Source organism: Pistacia vera, unplaced genomic scaffold (assembly GCF_008641045.1).
Source record: "Pistacia vera cultivar Batoury unplaced genomic scaffold, PisVer_v2 Contig350, whole genome shotgun sequence".
NCBI lineage: Eukaryota > Viridiplantae > Streptophyta > Magnoliopsida > Sapindales > Anacardiaceae > Pistacia > Pistacia vera.
In genome coordinates, this window is record NW_022196169.1 from 260,520 (window position 1) to 285,010 (window position 24,491).

Consider the following 24,491-nt stretch of genomic DNA (forward strand, 5'->3'; position numbering starts at 1 on the left):
TAAATGTTTGAGGTGAATAAAATAGGATTGGATTTTGAATTGAATAGTCAATATTAAAAAAATATGTATTTCACTGAATTTGATAGGATAGGGTTTGAAAAGTTAAATAACGGGGGGAAGATATTCGTTCAATTAAACCTTATTTTTGTACAATTTCGACACACACACACCCACATATAATATATATATTATATATATATATATATATATATATATATGATATATATATATATATATATATTATTAATATATAAAACGTAGAGATGTCAAAGTCGAATAAGTCAATATGATAGAAAACTGTGCTGATATATAGACTTAGCAAACGAGCAGGTGGGCTGGATTGGGTCATCACAGGTATAGGCCCAATACGAGTTAAATTATATGGGTCCAAAAATATTGGCCCGTACCCTACACCTATGCAGGTACGGGTGGACCCACAAGTGCCTGTTTTTTCTCTCTTCAGGTTTTAATTTTTGTGTTTCACCCCTAATAGTTTTCAATTATAACAGTTATACCCCAAAATTCCTGCAATTTTAATTTTGTACATTTACACCCCCCCAAAATCAACTACTCTAAATTTAATTCAATTTGAATATAAACAAATACAAACAAAATAAACAAATAACACTAAACAAACAAAATAAGTCATTAACATATAATACAAAACTACAAATACCAACCAAAATAAAACAAATAATAATCAATAATAGTAATACACATATACAAACACAAGAAGTCAATAACATATAATACAAAACATACAATACAACCAAGGCTTCTCACATGCCTTCTGTTCACTGTCAACAAACCAAATCAAATAGTAATTATATTTTAAACAGATTTAGAGGATTTACACAAGACTATTAATTCACACATTAAACTAATTCTTTCTATTTCCTTTCCTGCTCTACTCCATAAGAAGATAAAATCTTCTTGCTGTAAAATGACTTCAATCCGATCTCGCTGCAGACTGCAGATGTATAAACTTGGCATCCAGAACGAGGTGTTCGCGGTCTTAGAGCAATCAGCTGAGTTGCCAAACTCAAGCTTTACACGCTTTGAGTGGGTTTACTCATCCAGTCAAGGCAGTCCTCCGCAATCAGAGGGATGGGCAAGCTGCCATGCAAGCAGTTTTTGTTGTGCAAAGTAAATAATATTAACATTTGAAACTTCAAAACTCTTTCTTTTTTGGTTCTTAGATGCATAAAGATTGCCTTACCCACTCCTAACAAAGTGGCCCTCCAAAATTAAGTTGCAAAACACTCATAATCTCCTTCCAATAACCAAAGGTGTTCACGTCCCACACTTTCTCAAGACCTGCATTTCGACATAATTTGAACATCAGATAAGACATGTTGAAATTTTGTTTCATGTACAATATTAAGCATCGTGCTTCTTTGCTATATTCATCACCAAGTTGTACCCACAAACTGATGAAACTTGTTTCATTTCTAGCAAATGAAGGGTCATCCACTGATTTCAATCTTCTAATGGATTTTTCATCTTTAGTTTAATCGTATTCTAAACCAATTTAAAACATTTTCTTATTTTATATTAAGCTATCATAGCAACTATTAAATTGCTAGTGGCTATTCACACAATGGCCATGCTTAAGCATCAATGAATTGTATTTCTTAAACTTTTGGGTTACAAGTACAAAATAAAAGATATGTATTTAGCAGTCCATGTTCTGGAGGGTCAAACAAGTACTACCAAGTCTAAATTAACAGCAAACTGCAAGGACTATAGAAAGGAGCTGGCCGTACTAGTTGTAATCAAGATGGAAACAAAAGCCTTTCTACACTCTGACTTTAGCAAACGGAACACAAACACAAATAAAAGAGGTCTTGCTCCACAAGTTTCAACCAAGTTCGACCTATATCAGTTTCAAAATTCAAATCTTTCTGTAAATATAGAGCTTTTGACAACAACAACAATAGAGACTACTTTGAAAATACAATTTCATCAAATAGCATGGTAATACACCAAAAAGTTAAACATAGACACATCTCCAGTAAAATTAAATAAAAATTGAAACCCACAGATTTCCAATGACAATCAAACACAAATTAAAATACACAAATCCCAAAATATACAGACACAAATTTAACCCATAGATTTCTAGAGACTATCAAACACAGAACAGTCAAATTAAAGTCAAGAACAAACATTTGCCGTTGAACTGTTGAAGACAGGGGGAGGAGAAAGGGGTGTGCAAAGATGATAAAGGAAGGGCAATGATGGTGAGGAGACAAGGCTTGTAAATGAAATTAAAGTCAAGAAGCAAAACTTTGCCGGAGAACAAATATCAGAGAAGAAACTGACCTAGAAATTGATGAGAGATTCTGATGCCTTTGAGAGTGACGAACTGATAGTGAAGTGGAGTCTGGAGAGCAAATTGATGAGAGATTGGGAGTGAGTTTGAGTTAGGCAATGGGTAAATAGTAGATTGACGGTGGAGTGGAGTGGAGTGGAGGCGCAGAAGTGTTGAGGCAAAGTTTAGGGATTTTAGATATTGCGATTTGGGGAAAGGAATAAAAATCTTTTAATTTTTTTTTACACAAATGGGTACCTGCAGGCACCGCAGGTTTGCCGCCTAACCCGTTGGGGAAATGGGTACGGGTCGATAAAACAGGTCCAATTTCAAGGACCTCCCTATATTTTTTTCTGGGTATGAATGGACCCGTTTTACCAGGTCCACTGATATGACATATACTAAATAGTAAATAATGTATTTTTATAAATCACAACATTAACACAATACATGCACAAAATGTACAATATAATTTAATGCTCCCATTAAATCTCTAAACAATAAAAAAGTGGATTAAATAATTTCAAACAATTTAACAGAACTAGAAATGCAATTTTAATCCCAAATCAAACCAAAAAAAAGCCTAATTTAAACAAAAGAAATAGGAGTCCAATACAAATTGTCTTACAGATAACTAGAAAACCTACCAAATATATTTTTGCAATTAACTAAATATAAAGAAAGAAAAATACCAAATTTAGGGTATCTTTATTATTTTAAAAGGTTTCTTTCAAGTCTGCTTGGAGTTTTTCCACTGATTTTGAGGGTTTTAAAAATATTACTTGCCAGATTTTTTATGCACTAGTTTTGACTGACTCAAAAAACCTCAGAAACCGTGTAGTATATTTTTGAAGGGTTTATAAAACACTCTAAATCGGGGTGTTTTGGTTGATTTATAATTTTATTCCCATAAATACCTTATCTACTGCAAAAATATCATAATTATATCAAAAAAAAAAAAAAAAGTAACCATATTATGTGGCGTCTCCAACCATATAAATATAAAAATAATTTTAAGCAATCATACAAAAAAAATTATAAAATCTCATTTCTAGATGTTTTCTTGGAGAAGTGGAGCTACAATTTTCAATAATTCCAGATGCACAAAGAATGGCGAATAAGGATAAGAAGACTTTATCACATGAAGTTATAAAATATATAAGTAGAAAACAAATAAAAACCTACCTTGTAATTGGAAAAAAAAAACTCTCAAGTACTGTTGAAGTTTGAGTTTTTTATGGGTATATATGTAAATTTTATTTTTAAAAATGGTTAGAACTGTTGGAAAATAAAAATCTCAAGCATAGATTGAGTGTTTTCAAAACCGCTACTAAAAAACCTTCAAAATCATTACAGTAGTTTACCTCATACCGAACTATAAACTCCCAAACGACCCTTAAAGCCAACAAAGAATTATGCGTTCATTCTAACCCACTCATTCATTCATTTCACTTCACAATAGCCAGCCACAATTTTAGGACTCTTAAGACTGTTTTCAAATTCAAAATAAACCACAACAAAAACAAAAAACAAACAAAATTAAAATAAATATATTAACGGTTTAGGGTTTACAACTTGGTATTGAATAAACCATTCATAATTTGTATTGTAATACCTAATTAATAACAATAAATAAATAAATCTAAATTTGCTTCATAACTTAACCAATTAAAATTAAATAATTAATTTATGTTATAATAACTGACCGACTAGAATTAAAAATAATTAAAGATTGTTTTCAGACCCAACCTCCGGGCTTTATGCCCATCCCTACTCTAAAAGACTAAAACTCTTGAAATTTAACAATCTCTCGAGTATGGATGAAATTAACCCGAACTCATATTGATGTTTACGGGTTCCTTATCTTTGGATATTTTTTTCTTCCCTTTATTTATGTTTTATTTAGTTTGCTTAGTTGGTAAACTCATAAGAAACATATTATGAGAAATAGCCACTATTATATCATATCTCAAAACCTTTTATTGTATTTTGTTTTATTTTAGTAACATGTTTCTAATAAGGTTAAGTACAGAAATTGCCCCCATTGGCCACTATTCACCAAGTGTAATGAAAATTAACCCATACATGGTGCTCTTTCTAAAATAATCACCCAACTTTCATAATGCCTAGTTTACCCTTGTTTATATGTAATACCTTAAACCAAACTATTACTTGATCAAAGTCTGTGCCAATTGATTTCTAAAAGGTTAGCTTCTCTTGATTGATACATTTGTTTATATACAATTTATGTTTAAAACTATAATTTTAGGCTAAATTTACGATGTATTAATGATAGTTGTTAATGCATAGGTTAGAAAATAATTTGTGGTAAGTTTGGTGACATAAAAATGTGATGAAAATAATACAAAGATGAAACACAAATGAAACTTATGTTTGAAATTAAAGTATCCTGTTAATGATAATACTCATAAGATAGAAGATTAAGTATTAGAAACATCTTTATATTGCTTATATTAAATGGAATGGATGGCTTATATACTAGATGAAATTTTCAATTTATTAATAATAATATTTTCTAAAATAAATTAAGATAGATAAGTCAATGTAAAACTTTAAAATTAAAAAATATTATTAAACCATATATATACCTTCTTGGTTATACAAATAACTACTTTTTTATTTCTCCTACATTGACAAGCCTTTGATCAAAATATTAATTATTACATCAGTTAAGATAACGGTTTAAAACAATGACTTATGACCTTTTAAGGGTAAATATGACAATGAAGATTCGACATCAAAGTCATAATGACCCCAAATTAAGGATGATTAAAGAAGATTATTAGTTTATAGATAAAGTAATATTCATCATTTAATATTAATGACACTTTTTTACCATGAATCATTGAGACAATGTGCAATACACCTTTACATTTGATTTAATGTGTTACATGCTTTCAATTGGCACTAATTTTTATTATAGAAGTATCAATGGTAATATAAATGGTGTAAAATAGCAAAAAATGGGTGCTCTAAATTTATCATAAAGAAGTTTAATCTCAACTATTTATATCTTTTTTATTTTCGGTCTTCTTATTTATGATCGGTTTCTTATAAATTTCCTTCAACTAGTGTTTATGGTAAAAACAAATATAAATTAATGAATATTTAAACAAAATTAAGTGGATGTAAAATGAGTTATAGATTCATGAGGGCTTATCCCTATTGCCTATTTTTTATTCCAATGTTTTTTTGAGTTATAATTTAGTAGATTTTCATACCAAGGCTCAATCCAACTAAGTCGGTACCGTTTACTAATTTCAACATATCCCCTTTGTGGTATGAGATTTGGATTCTAATGTCAGTTCCGGCGTTCCCCTTTTTCTTTCATTATGTCGAAACCATTGAATTCATTAAATATGATTCCTATGTTGAAAAACATTTTGATTTCTTGTCAGAAATAATTATATTTTATCCTTTCTCTCATCCTTTCTGTTTTGCAAGCCTATGGTTTATTTTTATAGGGTTTCCGTTTGAACCTCCTATAGGTGTACTTACATGACCAATAGCCATTGTTTTCCATTCCGAGAGATCGTGGGGTTTCAAAGATTTAAGTTTAGAGTAATTATGAATTATTAAAAAATTTCATAAGGAATGACAAAAGTAGGGGTTGTCGCTCCAGGTACTCGCCAAAATCCCAAGGAACCAAACCCGGACCAGAACCAGCCGGTTCTTGGGATTTGGAATCAGAACTGAAATCGGTCATTTCAATTCTTAAATACTTAAACCCGAAACCTGTTTTCAAGTTTTAGTTTTGGTTCTGAGTACTTGAGAAAATTACAATACAACCATTTTAGTTACAAAAATGACAAATAAACCCTTTGAAAATTATGATACACCTCCACTTGTTTACAAAATTATAAATACACCCCGCAGTTTGTTTATAAAAATTACAAATGTCATTGTTGTCTCAGGCCAAATCGACATGTTTCTGATGTCATCAACTACCCCAGACACCACTATCATGCTTCCCTCAGCCCCCCACTAAAACCCTTTTCACCCCCTACCCATTCACCAACCATTGCCCATTGATTAGCCCACACAATTCAAGCCTTTTCCAGTCGATTCCATCGCTAAAAATCACATTTGTCACCACCAATCGAGTCACTAGCATCACCTCTCCTAAACCCCTAACCTCAACCTCGATAGCCCATCGATTGTCGCCCTCCTCTACCTAGGGTTTTGCTTGAATGATCAATTGGATTTGGTTTGATTAAAGGTTGTTTGTTGGAATTGGTTGTGGATTTGGGTTTTGGAAGGTTTGTGTGATTTGTGTGTTTGATTTTTTCGATCGTCGATGCTCCCCAGCTTTTCTTCCTCTTCTAGCCTGCACACCATCTGCTCGACAAAAGGCCACAACCACCTATTGCCCAACAACCTAGATTTTTAGTCCCGATTCCCGATTCCACCAAATTTGGAACCGAAACTGGCTCCTTGTGGATTCAACATTGCTTACCGCTAACAATAGTATGATTCAACACAATTTCCACAAAAATTAAACAATATTCATTCATCTCACATTCTCCACAAAAACAAACATACTCCATAAAAATTAAATCAATCAACACTCCCCAACTTAAAACGTGTGCCATTCTGCTGACTTTTGGCCACCGTTCAGCGATGGTGGCTAGTTGTTGGCAATAATTTGTGGTGGGGGTGTTTTTGTTAATTTATAAACTTTTATTGAGAAAAATATTTGTTAAATGTTTTGAGTTGAATAAAATAGGATTGGATTTTGAATTGAATAGTCAATATTAAAACAAATATGTATTTCACTGAATTTGATAGGATAGGGTTTGAAAAGTTAAATAACGGGGGGAAGATATTTCGTTCAATTAAACCTTATTTTTGTACAATTTCGACACACACACACCCACATATAATATATATATATATATATATATATATATATGATTATAAGATATATATATATAATATATATATATATATATAAACCGTAATAGAGATGTCAAAGTCGAATAAGTCAATATGATAGAAAACTGTCTGATATATAGACTTAGCAAAACGAGCAGGTGGGCTGGATTGGGTCATCACAGGTATAGGCCCAATACGAGTTAAATTATATGGGTCCAAAATATTTGGCCCGTACCCTACCCTATGCAGGTACGGGTGGACCCACAAGTGCCTGTTTTTTCTCTCTTCAGGTTTTAATTTTTGTGTTTCACCCCTAATAGTTTTCAATTATAACAGTTATACCCCCAAAATTCCTGCAATTTTAATTTTGTACATTTACACCCCCCAAAATCAACTACTCTAAATTTAATTCAATTTAGAATATAAACAAATACAAACAAAATAAACAAATAACACATAAACAAACAAAATAAGTCATTAACATATAATACAAAACTACAAATACCAACCAAAATAAACAAATATATAATCACTAATAGTAATACACATATACAAACACAAGAAGTCAATAACATATAATACAAAACTACAAATACCAACCAAGGCTTCTCACATGCCTTCTGTTCACTGTCAACAACCAAATCAAATAGTAATTATATTTTAAACAGATTTAGAGGATTTACACAAGACTATTAATTCACACATTAACCTAATTCTTTCTATTTCCTTTCCTGCTCTACTCCCATAAGAAGATAAAATCTTCTTGCTGTAAAATGACTTCAATCCGATCTCGCTGCAGATGTAATAAACTTTGGCATCCAGAACCGATGGATGTTCGCGGTCTTAGAGCAATCAGCTGAGTTGCCAAACTCAAGCTTTACACGCTTTGAGTGGGTTTACTTCATCCAGTCAAGGCAGTCCTCCGCAATCCCAGAGGGATGGGCAAGCTGCCATGCAAGCAGTTTTTGTTGTTGCAAAGTAAATAATTAATTAACATTTGAAACTTCAAAACTTCTTTTCTTTTTTTGGTTCTTAGATGCATAAAGATTGCCTTACCCACTCCTTAACAAGTGGCCCTCCAAATTTAAGTTGCAAAACACTCATAATCTCCTTCCAATTAACCAAAGGTTTCACGTCCCACACTTTCTCAAGACCTGCATTTCGACATAATTTGAACATCAGATAAGACATGTTGAAATTTTGTTTCATGTACAATATTAAGCATCGTGCTTCTTTGCTATAATTCATCACCAAGTTGTACCCACAAACTGATGAAACTTTGTTTCATTTCTAGCAAATGAAGGGTCATCCACTGATTTCAATCTTCTAATGGATATTTTCATCTTTAGTTTAATCGTATTCTAAACCAATTTAAAACATTTTCTTATTTTATATTAAGCTATCATAGCAACTATTAAATTGCTAGTTGGCTATTCACACAATGGCCATGCTTAAGCATCAATGAATTGTATTTCTTAAACTTTTGGGTTACAAGTACAAAATAAAAGAATATGTATTTAGCAGTCCATGTTCTGGAGGGTCAAACAAGTACTACCAAGTCTAAATTAACAGCAAACTGCAAGGACTATAGAAAGGAGCATTGGCCGTACCTAGTTAGTAATCAAGATGGAAACAAAAGGCCTTTCTACACTCTGACTTTAGCAAACGGAACACAAACTACAAATAAAAGAGGTCTTGCTCCACAAGTTTCAACCAAGTTCGACCTATATCAGTTTCAAAATTCAAATCTTTCTGTAAATATAGAGCTTTTGACAACAACAACAATAGAGACTACTTTTGAAAATACAATTTCATCAAATAGCATGGTAATACACCAAAAGTTAATTACATAGACACATCTCCAGTAACAATTAAATAAAAATTGAAACCCACAGATTTCCAATGACAATCAAACACAAATTAAAATCCACAAATCTCCAATAACTATCAGACACAAATTTAACCCATAGATTTCTAGAGACTATCAAACACAGTAACAGTCAAATTAAAGTCAAGAAGCAAACATTTGCCGTTGAACTGTTGAAGACAGGGGAGAGGAGAAAGGGGTGTGCAAAGATGATAAAGGAATGGGCAATGATGGTGAGGAGACAAGGCTTGTAAATGAAATTAAAGTCAAGAAGCAAAACTTTGCCGGAGAACAAAATATCAGAGAAGAAACTGACCTAGAAATTGATGAGAGATTCTGATGCCTTTGAGAGTGACGAACTGATAGTGAAGTGGAGTCTGGAGAGCAAATTGATGAGAGATTGGGAGTGAGTTTGAGTTAGGCAATGGAGTAAATAGTAGATTGACGGTGGAGTGGAGTGGAGTGGAGGCGCAGAAGTGTTGAGGCAAAGTTTAGGGATTTTAGATATTGCGATTTGGGGGGAAAGGAAATAAAAATTCTTTTAATTTTTTTTTACACAAATGGGTACCTGCAGGCACCCGCAGGTTTGCCCGCCTAACCCGTTGGGGAAATGGGTACGGGTCGAATAAAACAGGTCCAATTTCAAGGACCTTACCCTATATTTTTTTCTCGGGTATAGAATGGACCCGTTTTACCAGGTCCACTGATATGACATATACTAAATAGTAAATAATGTAATTTTTTATAATATCACAACATTAACACAATACATGCACAAAATGTACAATATAATTTAATGCTCCCATTTAACATCTCTAAACAATAAAATAATTTGTGGATTAAAATACTTTCAAACAATTCTAACAGAACTAGAAATGCTAATTTATAATCCCAAATCAAACCCAAAAAAAAAGCCTAATTTAAACAAAAAAGAAATAGGAGTCCAATACAAACTTGTCTTACAGATAACTAGAAAACCTACCAAATATATTTTTGCAATTAACTAAATATAAAGAAAGAAAAATACCAAATTTAGGGTATCTTTATTATTTTTAAAAGGTTTCTTTCAAGGTCTGCTTGGGAGTTTTGTTTCCACTGATTTTGAGGGGTTTTAAAACTATTACTTGCCAGATTTTTTATGCACTAGTTTTGACTGACTCAAAAACCCCTCAGAACCCGTGTAGTATATTTTTGAAGGGTTTATAAAACACTCTAAATCGGGGTGTTTTGGTTGATTTTATAATTTTATTCCATAAATACCTTATCTACTGCAAAAATATCATAATTATATCAAAAAAAAAAAAAAAATGTAACCATATTATGTGCGTCTCCAACCATATTAAATATAAAAATAATTTTAAGCAATCATACAAAAATAAATTATTAAAATCTCATTTCTAGATGTTTTCTTGGAGAAGTGGAGCTACAATTTTTCAATAATTCCAGATGCTACAAAGAATGGCGAATAAGGATAAGAAGACTTTATCACATTTGAAGTTATAAAATATTAATAAGTAGAAAACAAATAAAAACCTACCTTGTAATTGGAAAAACAAAACTCTCAAGTACTGGTTGAAGTTTGAGTATTTTTATGGGTATATATGTAAATTTATCATTTTAAAAAATGGTTAGAACTGTTGGAAAATAAACTCTCAAGCATAGATTGAGTGTTTTCAAAACCGCTACTAAAAACCCTTCAAAATCATTACAGTAGTTTACCTTCATAACCGTAACTATGAAACTCCCAAACAGACCCTTAAAGCCAACAAAGAATTATGCGTTCATTCTAACACCACTCATTCATTCATTTCACTCTCACAATGACGCCAGCCACAATTTTTATGGACTCCTTTAAGACTTGTTTTCAAATTCAAAAAAACCACAACAAAAACAAAAAAACAAAATTAAAATTAAATATATTAACGGTTTAGGGTTTACAACTTGGTATTTGAATAAACCATTCATAATTTGTATTGTAATACTTTAATTAATAACAATAAATAATAATAAATCTAAATTTGCTTCATAACTTAACCAATTAAAATTAAATAATTAATTTATGTTATAATAACTTGACCGACTAGAATTAAAAATAATTAAAGACTTGTTTTCAGACCCAACCTCAAAAAAAAAAAAAAAAAAAACCAAATAAATTAGGGTTTCAAATCCTAATAAATGAAGGATAATTAATTTGTATTATAGATTAATAAATCACATCCTAATATTAACTTACTCAATCTCAAATTTCAATCCAAGTATGCAAAATTGTAAGGAAAAACTTAGAATGTGATTTTTATGAATAATTTCATAAATTCTTTTATTGTCTCAATATAATTTCATTTTAATTACAAATGGAGTATTTTAATCACCTCAATATTCATTTTCATGACCCTAACAATTACTTCACCGTACATCAGGTAATGTCACCAACAACATTGAGATGGCTATCGCCAACGACTCATATTTGGCAACTTCTCTTTCGCACCTAACCTTTTTCATTTGTCATAGTGTTTGACAATAGGTTACTTATATTATTTGGTGTGTTTGGCTTACGTTACCCTTTGGGGTCGTTTGGATTATATAATATTTTATTAGAAGGGATGTTATATTAACAAAAAAATAGATCACCCTGAAAATTACTAAGAATGTTTAGAAAATGTGTTTGGTTGGTTTGAATAAATTGGTGAATAATATGTTTGGTTGGGAGGATAAATGGGTGGCTATGTTATTAGATTACTAATTTGCCCTCCTTTTTAAATATTAATATAATATTATATTTTTAATCATTTTTTAACCCCCTACATTCGAAATTTTGCTAAAACACCAAAACCATATAAAACTTTAATTTGTAGCAAAACCATTCCAAGCCATTGCCAGCAGCCAGCCACCACCGTTGGCCGCCGCCAACAATCGACAGAATGGTGTGCGACTGGCCGTATATGGTCGACCATGCACCAACAAAACCATTTTCGGTAGTGGATCACAAATCCATGACCATTTCATGGTCAAATCTATGGCTATTTCACGGCCAAAGATGTGGCCGTGAAATTGCAACCGTGAAACGACCAGATCTGTGGCCATTTCATGACCACATCTTTGGCCATGAAATGGCCTGATCCGGTGTTTTCGGGAAAAGTCCTTACTAGCGTTTTCGGCCATGGATCACAAATCCATGGCTGGAAAATGCCTTACCAGCGCATAACCAATCAGATCCCGGTGGTCGTGCCCCATTACGGTGACTGATACCGGCGGTTGGCAGTGGTGAGTAACGGCCAGCGACTGGCAGTGGTCAGTAATGACCGATGATGGTCTTAGGTGGCTGACGGTATTTTGTTAACTTTTAAACTTTTTTGTAGCTATGGTGTTTTAGCTAATTTCTCAAATGTAGGGGGGCTGGGTAATTGTTATTTGGTAGACATTTGAGGGCAAATGTGTTCGAAATGGTATTTAATTATGGGCAAAATATGTATAAAAATTAGATTATCTAGTAATCTTTTAATCCCACCCCTGGGAGAAGGTATAGAATTACTCCCTACATTACTAATAGTAAACACTATTTGTAGTACAAGATACCCATAGTATTTTATTACTTGCAAACCAGACACTGGAATCTTGCAAAATAAACAAATATTACCCTTGTTATCTTATATGACTCCGATCCAAACGCACCATTTATACTATCAAATATTGTGCACCTCATTATTATTTTATTCTATATTTTTTATCCCAAGGTTAATTACTAGGATGCCCTTGAGGAGTCATTTGGTTAGGGGTAATAGAAGATGACGCTGGTTATCTATCTTAAAAATGGGATATTACCGCATTTGGTTTTTAGGTAATCAAAGATTTCGATAATCTGTCAATGTGAATGGTGTTTACTATTGGCGAAATTGGGGGTAATTCGATTACCGAGTGAAAGGGTGTTATTTTAAGATTACTAAGATAATATATTTTTCATTTTCATTTTACCCTTAGTTAATTAACATTTTGGACAAAAATGTCCTCATATGTCTATCAAATAACAATTAGCCCAACTGTGCAAAATGACTTCAGTGACCCCTTACAATTGAGAATTTGCTAAAACAGTCTAGCCATAATAAAAGTATAAAAGTTAACAAAATACCCCTAACCACCCAAGATTACTACATGCCACTGTCGATAGTCATTGGAATGGTGCACAGTCGGCTAGATTTGACCGGTCGTGCGCCATTCTGGCGACTACCGGTGGTCGACAGTTGCTTGGGTGATGGGGATATTTTTTTATATTTTAAACTTCTATTGTAGCTAGGGTGTTGTAGCCAAATTCTCAAATGTTAGGGGGTTAACAATAGTAATCTAAATAATAAAATAATACTTAAAAAAGGGCAATTTAGTAAAATGGTCTCCCATAATTCTTTTATTCCTCTCAACCAAAAATATTAATTATTTATACCCACCAATCTAGCCAAACATATATTATGAAACATTCTCCTTAATTAATCTATCTTACTGATAATCCTATCTGTTCAATAATACAATATTCCCTAAACTGAACAGCCGCTGATAGTGACAAGTTAACTAAGTGGTTTGTAAAAAATGAGGGTTAAGGTCCTATTTTAGAAATTTTAGGGGGCTTGTAAATAGTTGAAACACACAAGGTTTTTCTATATTATCCCAATAAAATTTCATATTGTAAGATAAACTATCTAAAATAATTCATAATATTAAGTATTTATATTTTATACTTTTAAAATTCTAATAATATGTGTTGATAAGCGGAAATTAAAAAAAATACAAATACCTTTGTTACTAATTTCAAAGAAATATAAGAGATAAATGTCATAAATTGATCCACTCAAATTCAAATTTTTTTTTTTTTTTTAAAGTTAAGACTAATCTTCAAAAGAAAAAAAAAAAAAACAATTCATGTTAAAAACACTATCACTATCACTTACATTTAATTTATCTTTTTTAATTTATAAATTAAAAATAATTCAAATATCTAGGACAACTCATCAACAGTTACCTATTTTGGTCAACATAAGTGCAGATAAAATTGAATTGACCTAAAATTTTAAAAAGAAAGATATGTCATTCAATTAAACTTATTTTTATACAATTTCGATCCGACCAAATATATATGTATATATATCGATAAGTTATATGATAGGAAACGTTGTAATATGACATGATTACTCGAACTTATTAACATCTTATTAATGGTGTAATATAAAACATAGTACGGTACATAAGCATAGTACGGGTACCATATGTATTTAACAAAGGTAAGTAAGCTGTTAGTAAGCTCGTAAGCGTAGCATTATTGATATGACTATATTAAATATGTAATTTTATAATAACATAATATTAACACAAATACATGCACAAAATGTTGATATATGATGCCCATTGAATCTCTAACATAAAATAATCTGTGGATTAAAAAACTAAAGACAATTCTAATAAAACTAGAAAATGCTTATTTATAATCTCAAATTAAACCAAAAAAAAAAAAAAAAGCTTAATTTAAACAGAAAAGAATAGGAGTCCAGTACAAACTTGTCTACACATAACCGGAAAACCTACCAAATATATTTTTGCAATAACTAAATATAAGAATTAAAAATACACATTTAGGGCATTTTTATTATTTTAAAAGTTCTCTTTTAAAGACCAACAGAGAATATGCTCTCATTTTAACACCACTCATAATTCATTTCCACTCTAACCAATGACGCAGCCGCAATTTATGGACTCCCTAAGACTTGTTTTCAAATTCAAACCACACCACCCCCCCCCCCCCAAAAAAAAAAAAAAAAAAAACAGAAATAAAACTAAAATTAAATATACTGAACGGTTTAGGGTTCAAACTTGGTATTGAATTAACCATCATAATTTGTATTGTAATACCTTAATTAATAATAAAAATTTAAATTGTGTCATAACTTAACCAATTAAAATTGAAAATATTTAATTTATGTTATAATAACTTGACCGATAAGAATTGAAAATATTTTTAGACTGTTGATTGTTTCAGACACCCCCCCCCCCCCAAAAAAAGAACCAATAAATTAGGGTTTCAAATCTATAAAAGAAGGTACTAATTTGTATATAGTTAATTCACAAAAAAATGAAAAATTAATCTGACAGTCATTTATGTTACAATAATTTAATATAAATTTGCATAATTTAATTATGAAATAGTTTTAATCAAATATCATAAATTTTTTCTTAATATAAATTATAAAATCCCTATTTTTAGTGAATCATTAATGTATTATTAAAATTATAATAGATGGGTTAATAAATCTTTATATAACTACTTCTTTACCGTTTATTTAATATCAACAAATTAATGAGGAAAATTTATGTTATTTTTATAATATAAAAGATTTTTTATTTAATTATTAAGGGATTATTGTATAAACCAAAATTTAATTATGAAAATATTGAAAATGTGTAAGGGAGATTTTGTTAGACTTGTTTTCAAACTCAAAAACCCAAAAAAAAAAAAAAAAAAAAAAAAAAAAAAAAAAAAAAACACACGCAAATTTTCGTTATATATATATTTAAACAGCGAGAAGAAGAAAGAAGATATTTGTAGCTGTTGTCGTCTTTGTTTGTATCTGCTGGCTTTAGGGTTCGTTCTTTTTTACTCTTTTGGATCTCATTCTCTTCTCTTATCTTCCTCTTCAAATCCACATCCGAATCCAATCCGCAATCAAAATCAATTCTTGGGTTTCATTCACCAGGTTCTTCTCTTTTCTTCTTTTGCTGTGTTATGTTGATCTCTCTTGTTCTGTGAATTTTCGATTTTGTTGCCGTTCTAGTTGTTGCTTTTGTTTTTGTTAAGTGGGTCGTGTTTCGTTTCTGAGATGGTTTTTGATTTTTGAAGTTCTGAATTTTTTGGGGTTCTGGAGTGGAAGAAATTGAATATTTTGTTGGGATGAAGAGTGTTAAACGTCGAAGTTTTGAGCTGTTCTGGTTGTTTATGAGGGGGTTTTCATCTTTTTTTTTTTTTTTTTTTTTTTTTGAGTGTTTAAAATTGTGGGTTAGTTTAATTTCGGAGTCTATTTGGCTTTTTACAAAAGTTTAATGAAAAATTTTAATTTTTGTTTGAGATGTAAAGTTTAAAAAAGTGCTTCGCTTTGGGTATGTTTTGAATGTTTTAAGCTATAGTTTTTGTGTGAGTTGTTGGCATTGTGATTTTGTGTTTGGTAATTGCTTTTGTTACTCAATCAGATAGGTTTTCATTATTTTTATGTTTATGTTGTTTTATTGAATGTTTTTTATTGAGGGTTTTAGTTTAGTTTGATTATTGAAATTTAGTGACAATGTGTTCGAGTTTTATAGCAAGTTTGTGGAATTTGTTGTCATAATGTATTACATGGTTTTAGGTTGAGATTTTTGATAGGTTGTTTTTTATTTTTGGTTTGATCAGGGTTTTTGATTTGGGTGCTAAATTGAAAGTCTCTTCACGGAGAGGAACTAATCAAAGCAATTATTAGATATATCTGATTGTGGACTTACATTTGTGGAATTTGAAGTAAGTTATTGTTTTTGAACCAAAGGGGCAAATTTAGAGTTTGAAGTAGGAATTGTTGGCTACTGTGGAAAACAAGAGGAAAAAGTGTGGATTGTGATGAGTACAAAAACATCATGGGCTGACATGGCTGCCAACTCTGCAGCCGAGAATGTAACTTCTGCTAGCAACGGTGCTGTTGGTACCACTTCAGCTCCTGCACGATCTACATATGTTCCTCCTCACCTTCGAAACCGCCCAGCGTCATCAGATCGCCCAGCATCATCGGATTCTACTGCCCAAGCATACAATGGACCTGTGACAACTAATGATCGATCTGGATATGGTGGTGGGTCCCGATGGGCTGGTACCAGAAATGACTATAATCGTTCTGGCTATGGTGGTGGACGTGCTGGTGGATGGGGCGGCAGAAGCGGTGGGTGGGATCGTGGGAGGGAGCGGGAAGTTAACCCTTTTGGAGATGATGACGATACAGAGGAGGCTTTTACTGAACAAGAGAATACTGGCATTAACTTTGATGCATATGAGGATATCCCAGTGGAAACAAGTGGTGATAATGTACCTCCCCCAGTGAACACTTTTGCTGAGGTTGACTTGGGTGAGGCGCTTAATCTGAACATCCGGAGGTGCAAGTATGTGAAGCCGACTCCTGTGCAGCGTCATACCATTCCAATCTCCCTGGCAGGTCGAGACCTTATGGCATGTGCCCAGACTGGTTCTGGCAAGACTGCTGCCTTCTGCTTTCCTATTATCAGTGGAATTATGAAGGGACAGCCACCACAGAGGCCACTTCGTGGTGCACGGACTGTTTATCCTCTTGCTCTCATTCTTTCTCCTACTAGGGAGCTTTCAATGCAAGTGAGTTTTAGTATTTTGACGTTTCATGTGGAATTCTGCTATTCATATATGGTCAGCATGAGAAATTTCATGATTTATTTGCAGATACACGATGAAGCTAAGAAGTTCTCATATCAAACAGGGGTTAAGGTAGTTGTTGCTTATGGAGGAGCACCAATTAACCACCAGGTACGTTTTTGTCAATTCTTTTATTGCCAATTCTGCAATGTGACAACATTTGTGTATTATTATTGTTATTATGTTTGCATTTCATGAAATCTGAGAAATTATTTGTTCATGCATTGGTATAGCTAGTGTCAGAACTTCTCTTGTATTTGACTAATAATCTTGAGGTACTAATATTGTATTGCCTTATACTTGTACATTTTGGATGTTATAAATTGAGTCAAGTGACTGCCATGTTATGAGTGCCTCTTTCATATGCATTGTTGCATGGTTGCACTATTTGCTTTGTTTTATTGTCAGTTTCTGGTTAGGAATCTAAATATGTATTCGTTGATTAATAGAATTTTTGTGTTGTGTTTGACCAGCTGCGGGAGCTGGAGAGAGGTGTTGATATTCTTGTGGCTACACCTGGAAGGTTGGTTGATTTGCTGGAGAGGGCTAGAGTTTCTCTGCAACTGATCAAGTATCTTGCTCTAGACGAGGCAGATCGAATGTTAGATATGGGTTTTGAGCCGCAGATAAGAAAAATTGTTGAACAAATGGATATGCCTCCGGCAGGTGTAAGACAGACAATGCTTTTCAGTGCCACCTTTCCTAAAGAAATACAGGTCTGGTTTCCATTCTGAAGATTCTTATAAAATTTTGGTTTGGTGATGATTTTTGCTTTAGGGACTAGGTATTGCGAAAGAAATAATTTTTTTCTTGATTATGGGTAGAAGCACTGTAGTTTTTGCACCTCATCAAATCTGATGGTGAAGGAAATCAATGATAAAATACTCATAATTTGAAGATGCTGAACCCTCTTAAGTGGTTGTCATGTATGATCATATGCATCAACGCATATAGTGTAATAGTGCAGAAGGAAAGTAGTTTGAACATTTTGGATTTGAGTTTACTTGTTTCAAATTATATCTTCTCTGATGCCTTTCAACATGTCATGCAGAGACTAGCCTCTGACTTCCTTGCAAATTACATCTTTTTGGCTGTTGGACGAGTGGGTTCAAGTACTGATTTGATTGTCCAAAGAGTTGAATTTGTTCACGAGTCTGACAAAAGAAGTCATCTCATGGACCTTCTTCATGCACAGAGGGAAAATGGTGTTCAGGGAAAGGTACTACCGGAAAATCCCATTCCCATCTTCTCCCTTATCCAGTGCCAACGATGTGTTGGATTTGCTAAAAATATTTCTCAGTAATAATTATGAAAAAAAATTTAATTAATTGATTTAATTGCTATGTGAGGTACTACATGATTAGTAACTATCTCTGTACCTTGACTTTTGTAATTATTGCTTTGTGGTTTTAAATTTGCAGCAAGCTCTTACTTTAGTTTTTGTGGAGACGAAAAAGGGAGCTGATGCTTTGGAAAATTGGTTGTACGTTAATGGATTCCCTGCAACTACCATCCATGGTGATAGATCACAGCAGGTGTATACGTAATTAATTATTTTTGGTTTCAATGTCTTATTTTAGGATGCCTTTTTTTATTTCAGTAGTTGTTGTCTCTTTGGTGTATATATATATATATATGAACTCTTTGAAAATAATTGAAGTCTTTCAGAATTTCCTGATCCATATATGTACAATGGCTGTAGTATTATAGTGTTATCTAGAGCTTAAAACACGAGGCTAATGTATAAGTAGACTGTATCCAGTCCAAAATTCCATAGCTGAGAGGAATATATAATACTGAATTAAGACTTCTGCCCTAGGAGTGACCCAATGAAGAGCCATTTATTGGTGATTTCTTGTCCAGCTTCAGGAAAGTCCATACTTTAACCATGGAGTAGTCACTATTGTTATGTAGTGGCATATACTCAGCCTAATATGTAATAAAACAAAATAAAAGTTCTTACTGTTTGTTGTTTACATTGTTGCATCTTGGTGGTACAATGTACCTGCTGACAATCATATGATGTTATCCTTACTGGTTGCGGCGCTTCACTTTCTTAGTTTTCTTGAAGCAACACCAATATGCATTATTTTCAAAGTTTTTTTACAAATAGATCATTTGTGAAGTTTGTTGTTAATTCTCTCAGGAGCTTTTTTTGTATCATACATTATATGTGCTACAAGAGTGTCTACATGCATGCTGATATATGACACATTGATATGTTGAAATAATGGGCTTTGTATTTCCATGCATAAGAGTTATGAGTATTCTTCATTAATGTCACGGAATTAGTGAAACAGTGGTGATGGGCTTGCATTTTTTATGCACTTTATAACCTCTTGACTTAGACTAATGCATCTTGCCTGTACTTTGAAGTTCATGTGACATGCCTCATTTCTGTTTGTTATCTTGTTTCAAGTCATCTCTTGAGTTTGCCCCTTGTATAATGCTCCCTGCATCTACTTTCTCCAGCCTAAGCTGCAACTTTTATAGATGAATGGTATGTGCTGGTTGGAATTAAGTTTTATATGTTAACTCATTCTTTTCTTTTACATATTGCAGGAAAGAGAAATGGCATTGAGATCTTTCAAAAGTGGAAACACTCCAATCTTGGTAGCAACTGACGTAGCAGCACGTGGTCTTGATATCCCCCATGTTGCTCATGTGGTCAACTTTGATCTCCCAAATGATATCGATGATTATGTCCACCGTATTGGAAGAACAGGTCGAGCCGGGAAATCAGGTTTGGCTACTGCCTTCTTCAATGAGAACAATGCTTCATTGGCAAAGGCATTAGCTGATTTAATGCAAGAATCCAATCAAGAAGTACCTGCTTGGTTATCCCGGTATGCAGCAGCTCGTTCCTTTGGTGGGCGGAATCGGCGTTCTGGGGGAGGTCGGTTTGGTGGCCGTGACTACCGAAGGGATGGCTCTTCTGGTAGAGGTGGTTCTGATTACTACAGTGGAGGTGGTGGTGGGGGTGCTGGTGGATATGGTGGTTCTACTGGGTATGGTAGTTCTGCTGGGTATGGTGGTGGAGGATATGGTCCAGGCATGTCCAGCGCGTGGGATTGACAGTCAGCCCACATCACAGTACTTAGTGTCTAGTTGGTGCGGACAATCTCTTATCAGGTCTATTTCTTTTTGGTTTTGTTTTTTTGTTAGTGTTCTAGCGGATGTGTTTTATACTATTAGGAGTGTTTATCACAGTTATTAGGGAGGGGATGTAAGTTTGGGTTTGGTGTTGCAGGAGTAGAGTTGTGTGTAATGTTGGTAGGTTCCCGGTTTCTAACAGAGTAGGTATTATTTCACGCTCTTCTTCGTCTATCCTCTTTCCATTTTGCTGGTAATTTGATTAGATGATGTTGGGTTGTAGAATATGTAGTGGGAGAGGGAGAGGGTTTCGTTTCGCTTTGTTCGGCCGCTTTCTTTTTACGTCTCATAGGCATGTTCATTTCAACCCAGTTTGTGGGGGTAAATTGTTGAGGCTCTCTTGTCTTGCCATTTTCTCCAGCTCTTCTTTCTTATTGAAAAGGAATTTAAAAGGCTTTGTAATATTTTGGTGGTGACTGACTGAAATAAATCCAAATCTTTTCAGACAGTGAATGTTTCAAGTTTACTTTCAGCCCTTCCCCTGGAAAAAACAGAAAATTATAGATCTCTTTATACATCTTTTTTTGAGTCGCTTATTATTTGCAGGATTCTTGGATTTCAATGCAATGAAATCAATTGTTTCTGTGATTCTTTCTTGAGCATGCTTTAATGCAATTTTACTTTGGCAAATCTAATATCGAAGAATTCGGATCCTATCCTGATATGAGCTTGTTTGAGTTTCGAAGAATCTTTTGGCGAGTGTTTATTTTATTAGAAGTCACTAATTCTAGATTTATGTTTATGTGATTATCATCCCATTTAATATTATAGTTGCGTTTACTTTGGCAAATCTAAGTAGACATCCATAGTCAATGCTAGCATCATGCATTGGTAGCATCGACTAATAAAAGAATTCGGATTCTCTCGATATGAATTGAGTTTCGAAGAAGAATCTCTAGCTGTTTGATCATTGTGTAAGAAGTCACTATTCTAGTTTTTTGTTTGTGTTTATCATTTCGTTAATATAAGAAAACTAATAGTTGATTCGAACTTGTTTGAGTATTGAAGAATCTTTTGTTTCGTGTTTGTTTATATATAAAGTCACTATTCTAGATTATTGTTGATGTGATTATATGTCATTTAATATTTTCATACCTTGTATTGCATGCTGATTTTAAAAAAAGGTCAATGTTATTGGTAAGACTTGTGATTGTTTCGTAATGTTAGTTGTTTGAGCTTATCTAAATCTCATTTAAGGCGAATGAAAATCGACCAGATACCAGAAGGTGGGTTGTTATGAACACAATTATATGAGAAGTATTTTTACAAATTGAAAATATTTTCTTTTATCAATATATAATTTGAGGAAAATAAACTCTTGAGCAACCAAAAAGTATATAAAGGAGATATTGGGAATCTAGAAACAAGGGGTCAAGAAATAATTAACCCACAATAAATACTAAAAATATAAGTAAAAAAATAAATAATATGGGTGTTCAAAAAGGGAGGAAGGATTGGGGATTGACAAATGTAGATATTTTTGTGATAAAATAAAACACTTTGACATGTTCATATAAAGCCAAAAGAGCAAGTGCATTTCTGACTTCACCACATGGGTTTGATTTTGGTTCTTTTTTTATTTAATTTAGTTGATGAAATTAAATAACTAGGATGGAGATGGATGGATACTCTCATGTCTTTAACTAAGTCAATAAGTAGTTTTCATTGTGTATTTATTTATTTTTAATATAATGCATGATATATGTTCAATGGAAGTAGTTCAATATGTATTTTATGCATTGTTCATTTCATTAATGTGTTTAGGATTTATCATTCTAATTTTATATTTATATCTTAATGGCCAATTCAATTGCTCTGTTTTAAAACAATGGTTTATAGTGAGGAAATTTGATAAATTTTTTTAACGAAGTTCTTTGTTTAAATTGAAATGAGAATATATTTTGATTATCAACTAGATTAACTCTTATTTTATGCATGTGTAGCTCCATATGAATCTCAATCTTATTTATTTAAAAGATGGCATATATTATTTCTAAGTTCAAATACATCGAATAACTTATCTTTTAGAATAATTAAAGCACTTCGAACTCAAATCCTATACAAATTATCTTATATATTAAATAGCTCACTTAAAAAGTCTACATTTAATCAAGTATATATTGCTTGTGCGAACTATCTAAACCTAATTGTATATATATTATCCAAGACAACTCAGACCCAATTGAGTAAATATTGTGTCTAATTTGTATGAATTTAGTTTTGAGTTTTACGTAAACGTCTTTATCTACTTCAAAAGCTTTCATTTATCAACAACTTTGGGATGAGATAGTAATAACATGTTTAAATTGTTTTTGGAAATTAAAGTTACTGAAAATTTCCATATTTAGAAAAAAAGATCACAAAGTTCAGATACGTATTTTTATGAGTCTAGATTCTGACCGTTGATCAATCTAAACAGTGGGCGTTACTCATATCAGCCGTTGATTCTTAACCCATAGTTAATAAACCAAGCGGCAAGATTAAATCTGTCTATAATATAATTAATAAATATGCAAAATAGAGACCTTTATATAAGGAATAATTTGAGTTTCAACTTCATTCATTTTTTTTTTCTTTTAATTTTTTGTAGTTTTGAATAATTTTCAAGCTATTTCCAGGTTTATATTTTTTCAATTTTTTTTTTTTTTTTATTTACTTCTCTTCTCTATTATGGTTGAGTTACTATATTATCATATAGTTCTATTATCCTTGTAAGACATATGAAATTATGAACAATAAATTTGAATTAATTTTTAATTTTTAGATTTTATTAATTACTAGGAAATCAAGCTTTTAGCAAAGTATATTACATTAAATTTCAATTAAATCACTTTTAAATTGGTCACAATTCTAAATTATTTGCATTATATGATATTATCTTTCTTTTGTAAAATAAATTTTATTAAAACATTATAACATTTACATCTATAAGTTTAAATATATAAAACCTTAAAAAATTCATCATAAATTAAGTATAAAATAAATTTTAATATTTAATAATTAATTATTTTTTTCTTAATAGCACATTTGCTTTTTATATTAAAATCCCACCTTTGAATTCACATGAAACTCATCATATAAGAATGTGAGATGAAATAAGAATGTGATTTTAACCTCTCAAAACGATGAAATCTCATGATACCTTTAAAGGTTTTTCTTTTAATTTTTTTTTTTAATTTCTTTTCATAGTATTGAAAATGTGTGAGAAATTCAAGCTTTTATGTTACTTTATCATATTTAAGTAAATTACACAAAAAACATTTATATTAAATAAAAAAAAATCAAATAATCCAAAAGTTCTTTTACTTTTTATAAAAACCACTTAATAATTAGTTTTCCAAAAGGATGATTTTCTTTAATAATAGGAATAATTATAAAAGTTTTTAAAATAAAAATACAGTTTTTTTTTTCTTTTATAAAATCAAATCTCAAATAATTTTTCAAACAAAAAATCTAAAATATCACATATGTTTCACAACAATTATATTATATTTAAAATACTTTTCTTTACATTAAATTAAGTTAATAATCATTAAAATTTAATTGTTGTGTAACATTTATTTTCTAAAGAAAATTGATAATTTTTTAGTGTTTTAAAAGTTAAAAGAAAAAAAAATATATAAAAAATGTATTAAATAGAGGCACATGATAGATCCACAAAAATCCAGTCCACTAAAACCCAGTTCTCTCTCTTCATTTAAAGTGGGGTTTGACCCAAAAATGGTAAACAATTAATGGGAGTCATTAACACTTAATTATATCTCATTTGTCTTGCAACAAGAGTTGAAAATTATTAATTAATCCCAATTAAAATATAAATACCC

At 31.8% G+C, this 24,491-nt stretch overlaps 1 protein-coding gene across 2 annotated transcripts; it reads left to right on the plus strand.

Moving 5' to 3' along the window:
• Window positions 1–15,659: 15,659 nt before the first annotated feature.
• LOC116139369 (DEAD-box ATP-dependent RNA helicase 37-like) lies at window positions 15,660–21,212 on the plus strand. Of its 2 annotated transcripts, none has more exons than XM_031425045.1 (7): window positions 15,660–15,808; window positions 16,498–17,457; window positions 17,542–17,625; window positions 17,988–18,230; window positions 18,566–18,733; window positions 18,936–19,049; window positions 20,077–21,212. In XM_031425045.1, exons 2-7 carry the CDS (start codon window positions 16,699–16,701, stop codon window positions 20,587–20,589), a joined length of 1,881 nt encoding a protein of 626 aa, XP_031280905.1. In that variant the 5' UTR covers window positions 15,660–15,808; window positions 16,498–16,698; the 3' UTR covers window positions 20,590–21,212. The 2 variants fall into 2 exon arrangements, with proteins under 2 accessions (XP_031280905.1, XP_031280906.1); XM_031425046.1 differs by having other exon boundaries at window positions 16,628–17,457.
• The last annotated feature ends 3,279 nt before the right edge of the window (window positions 21,213–24,491 follow it).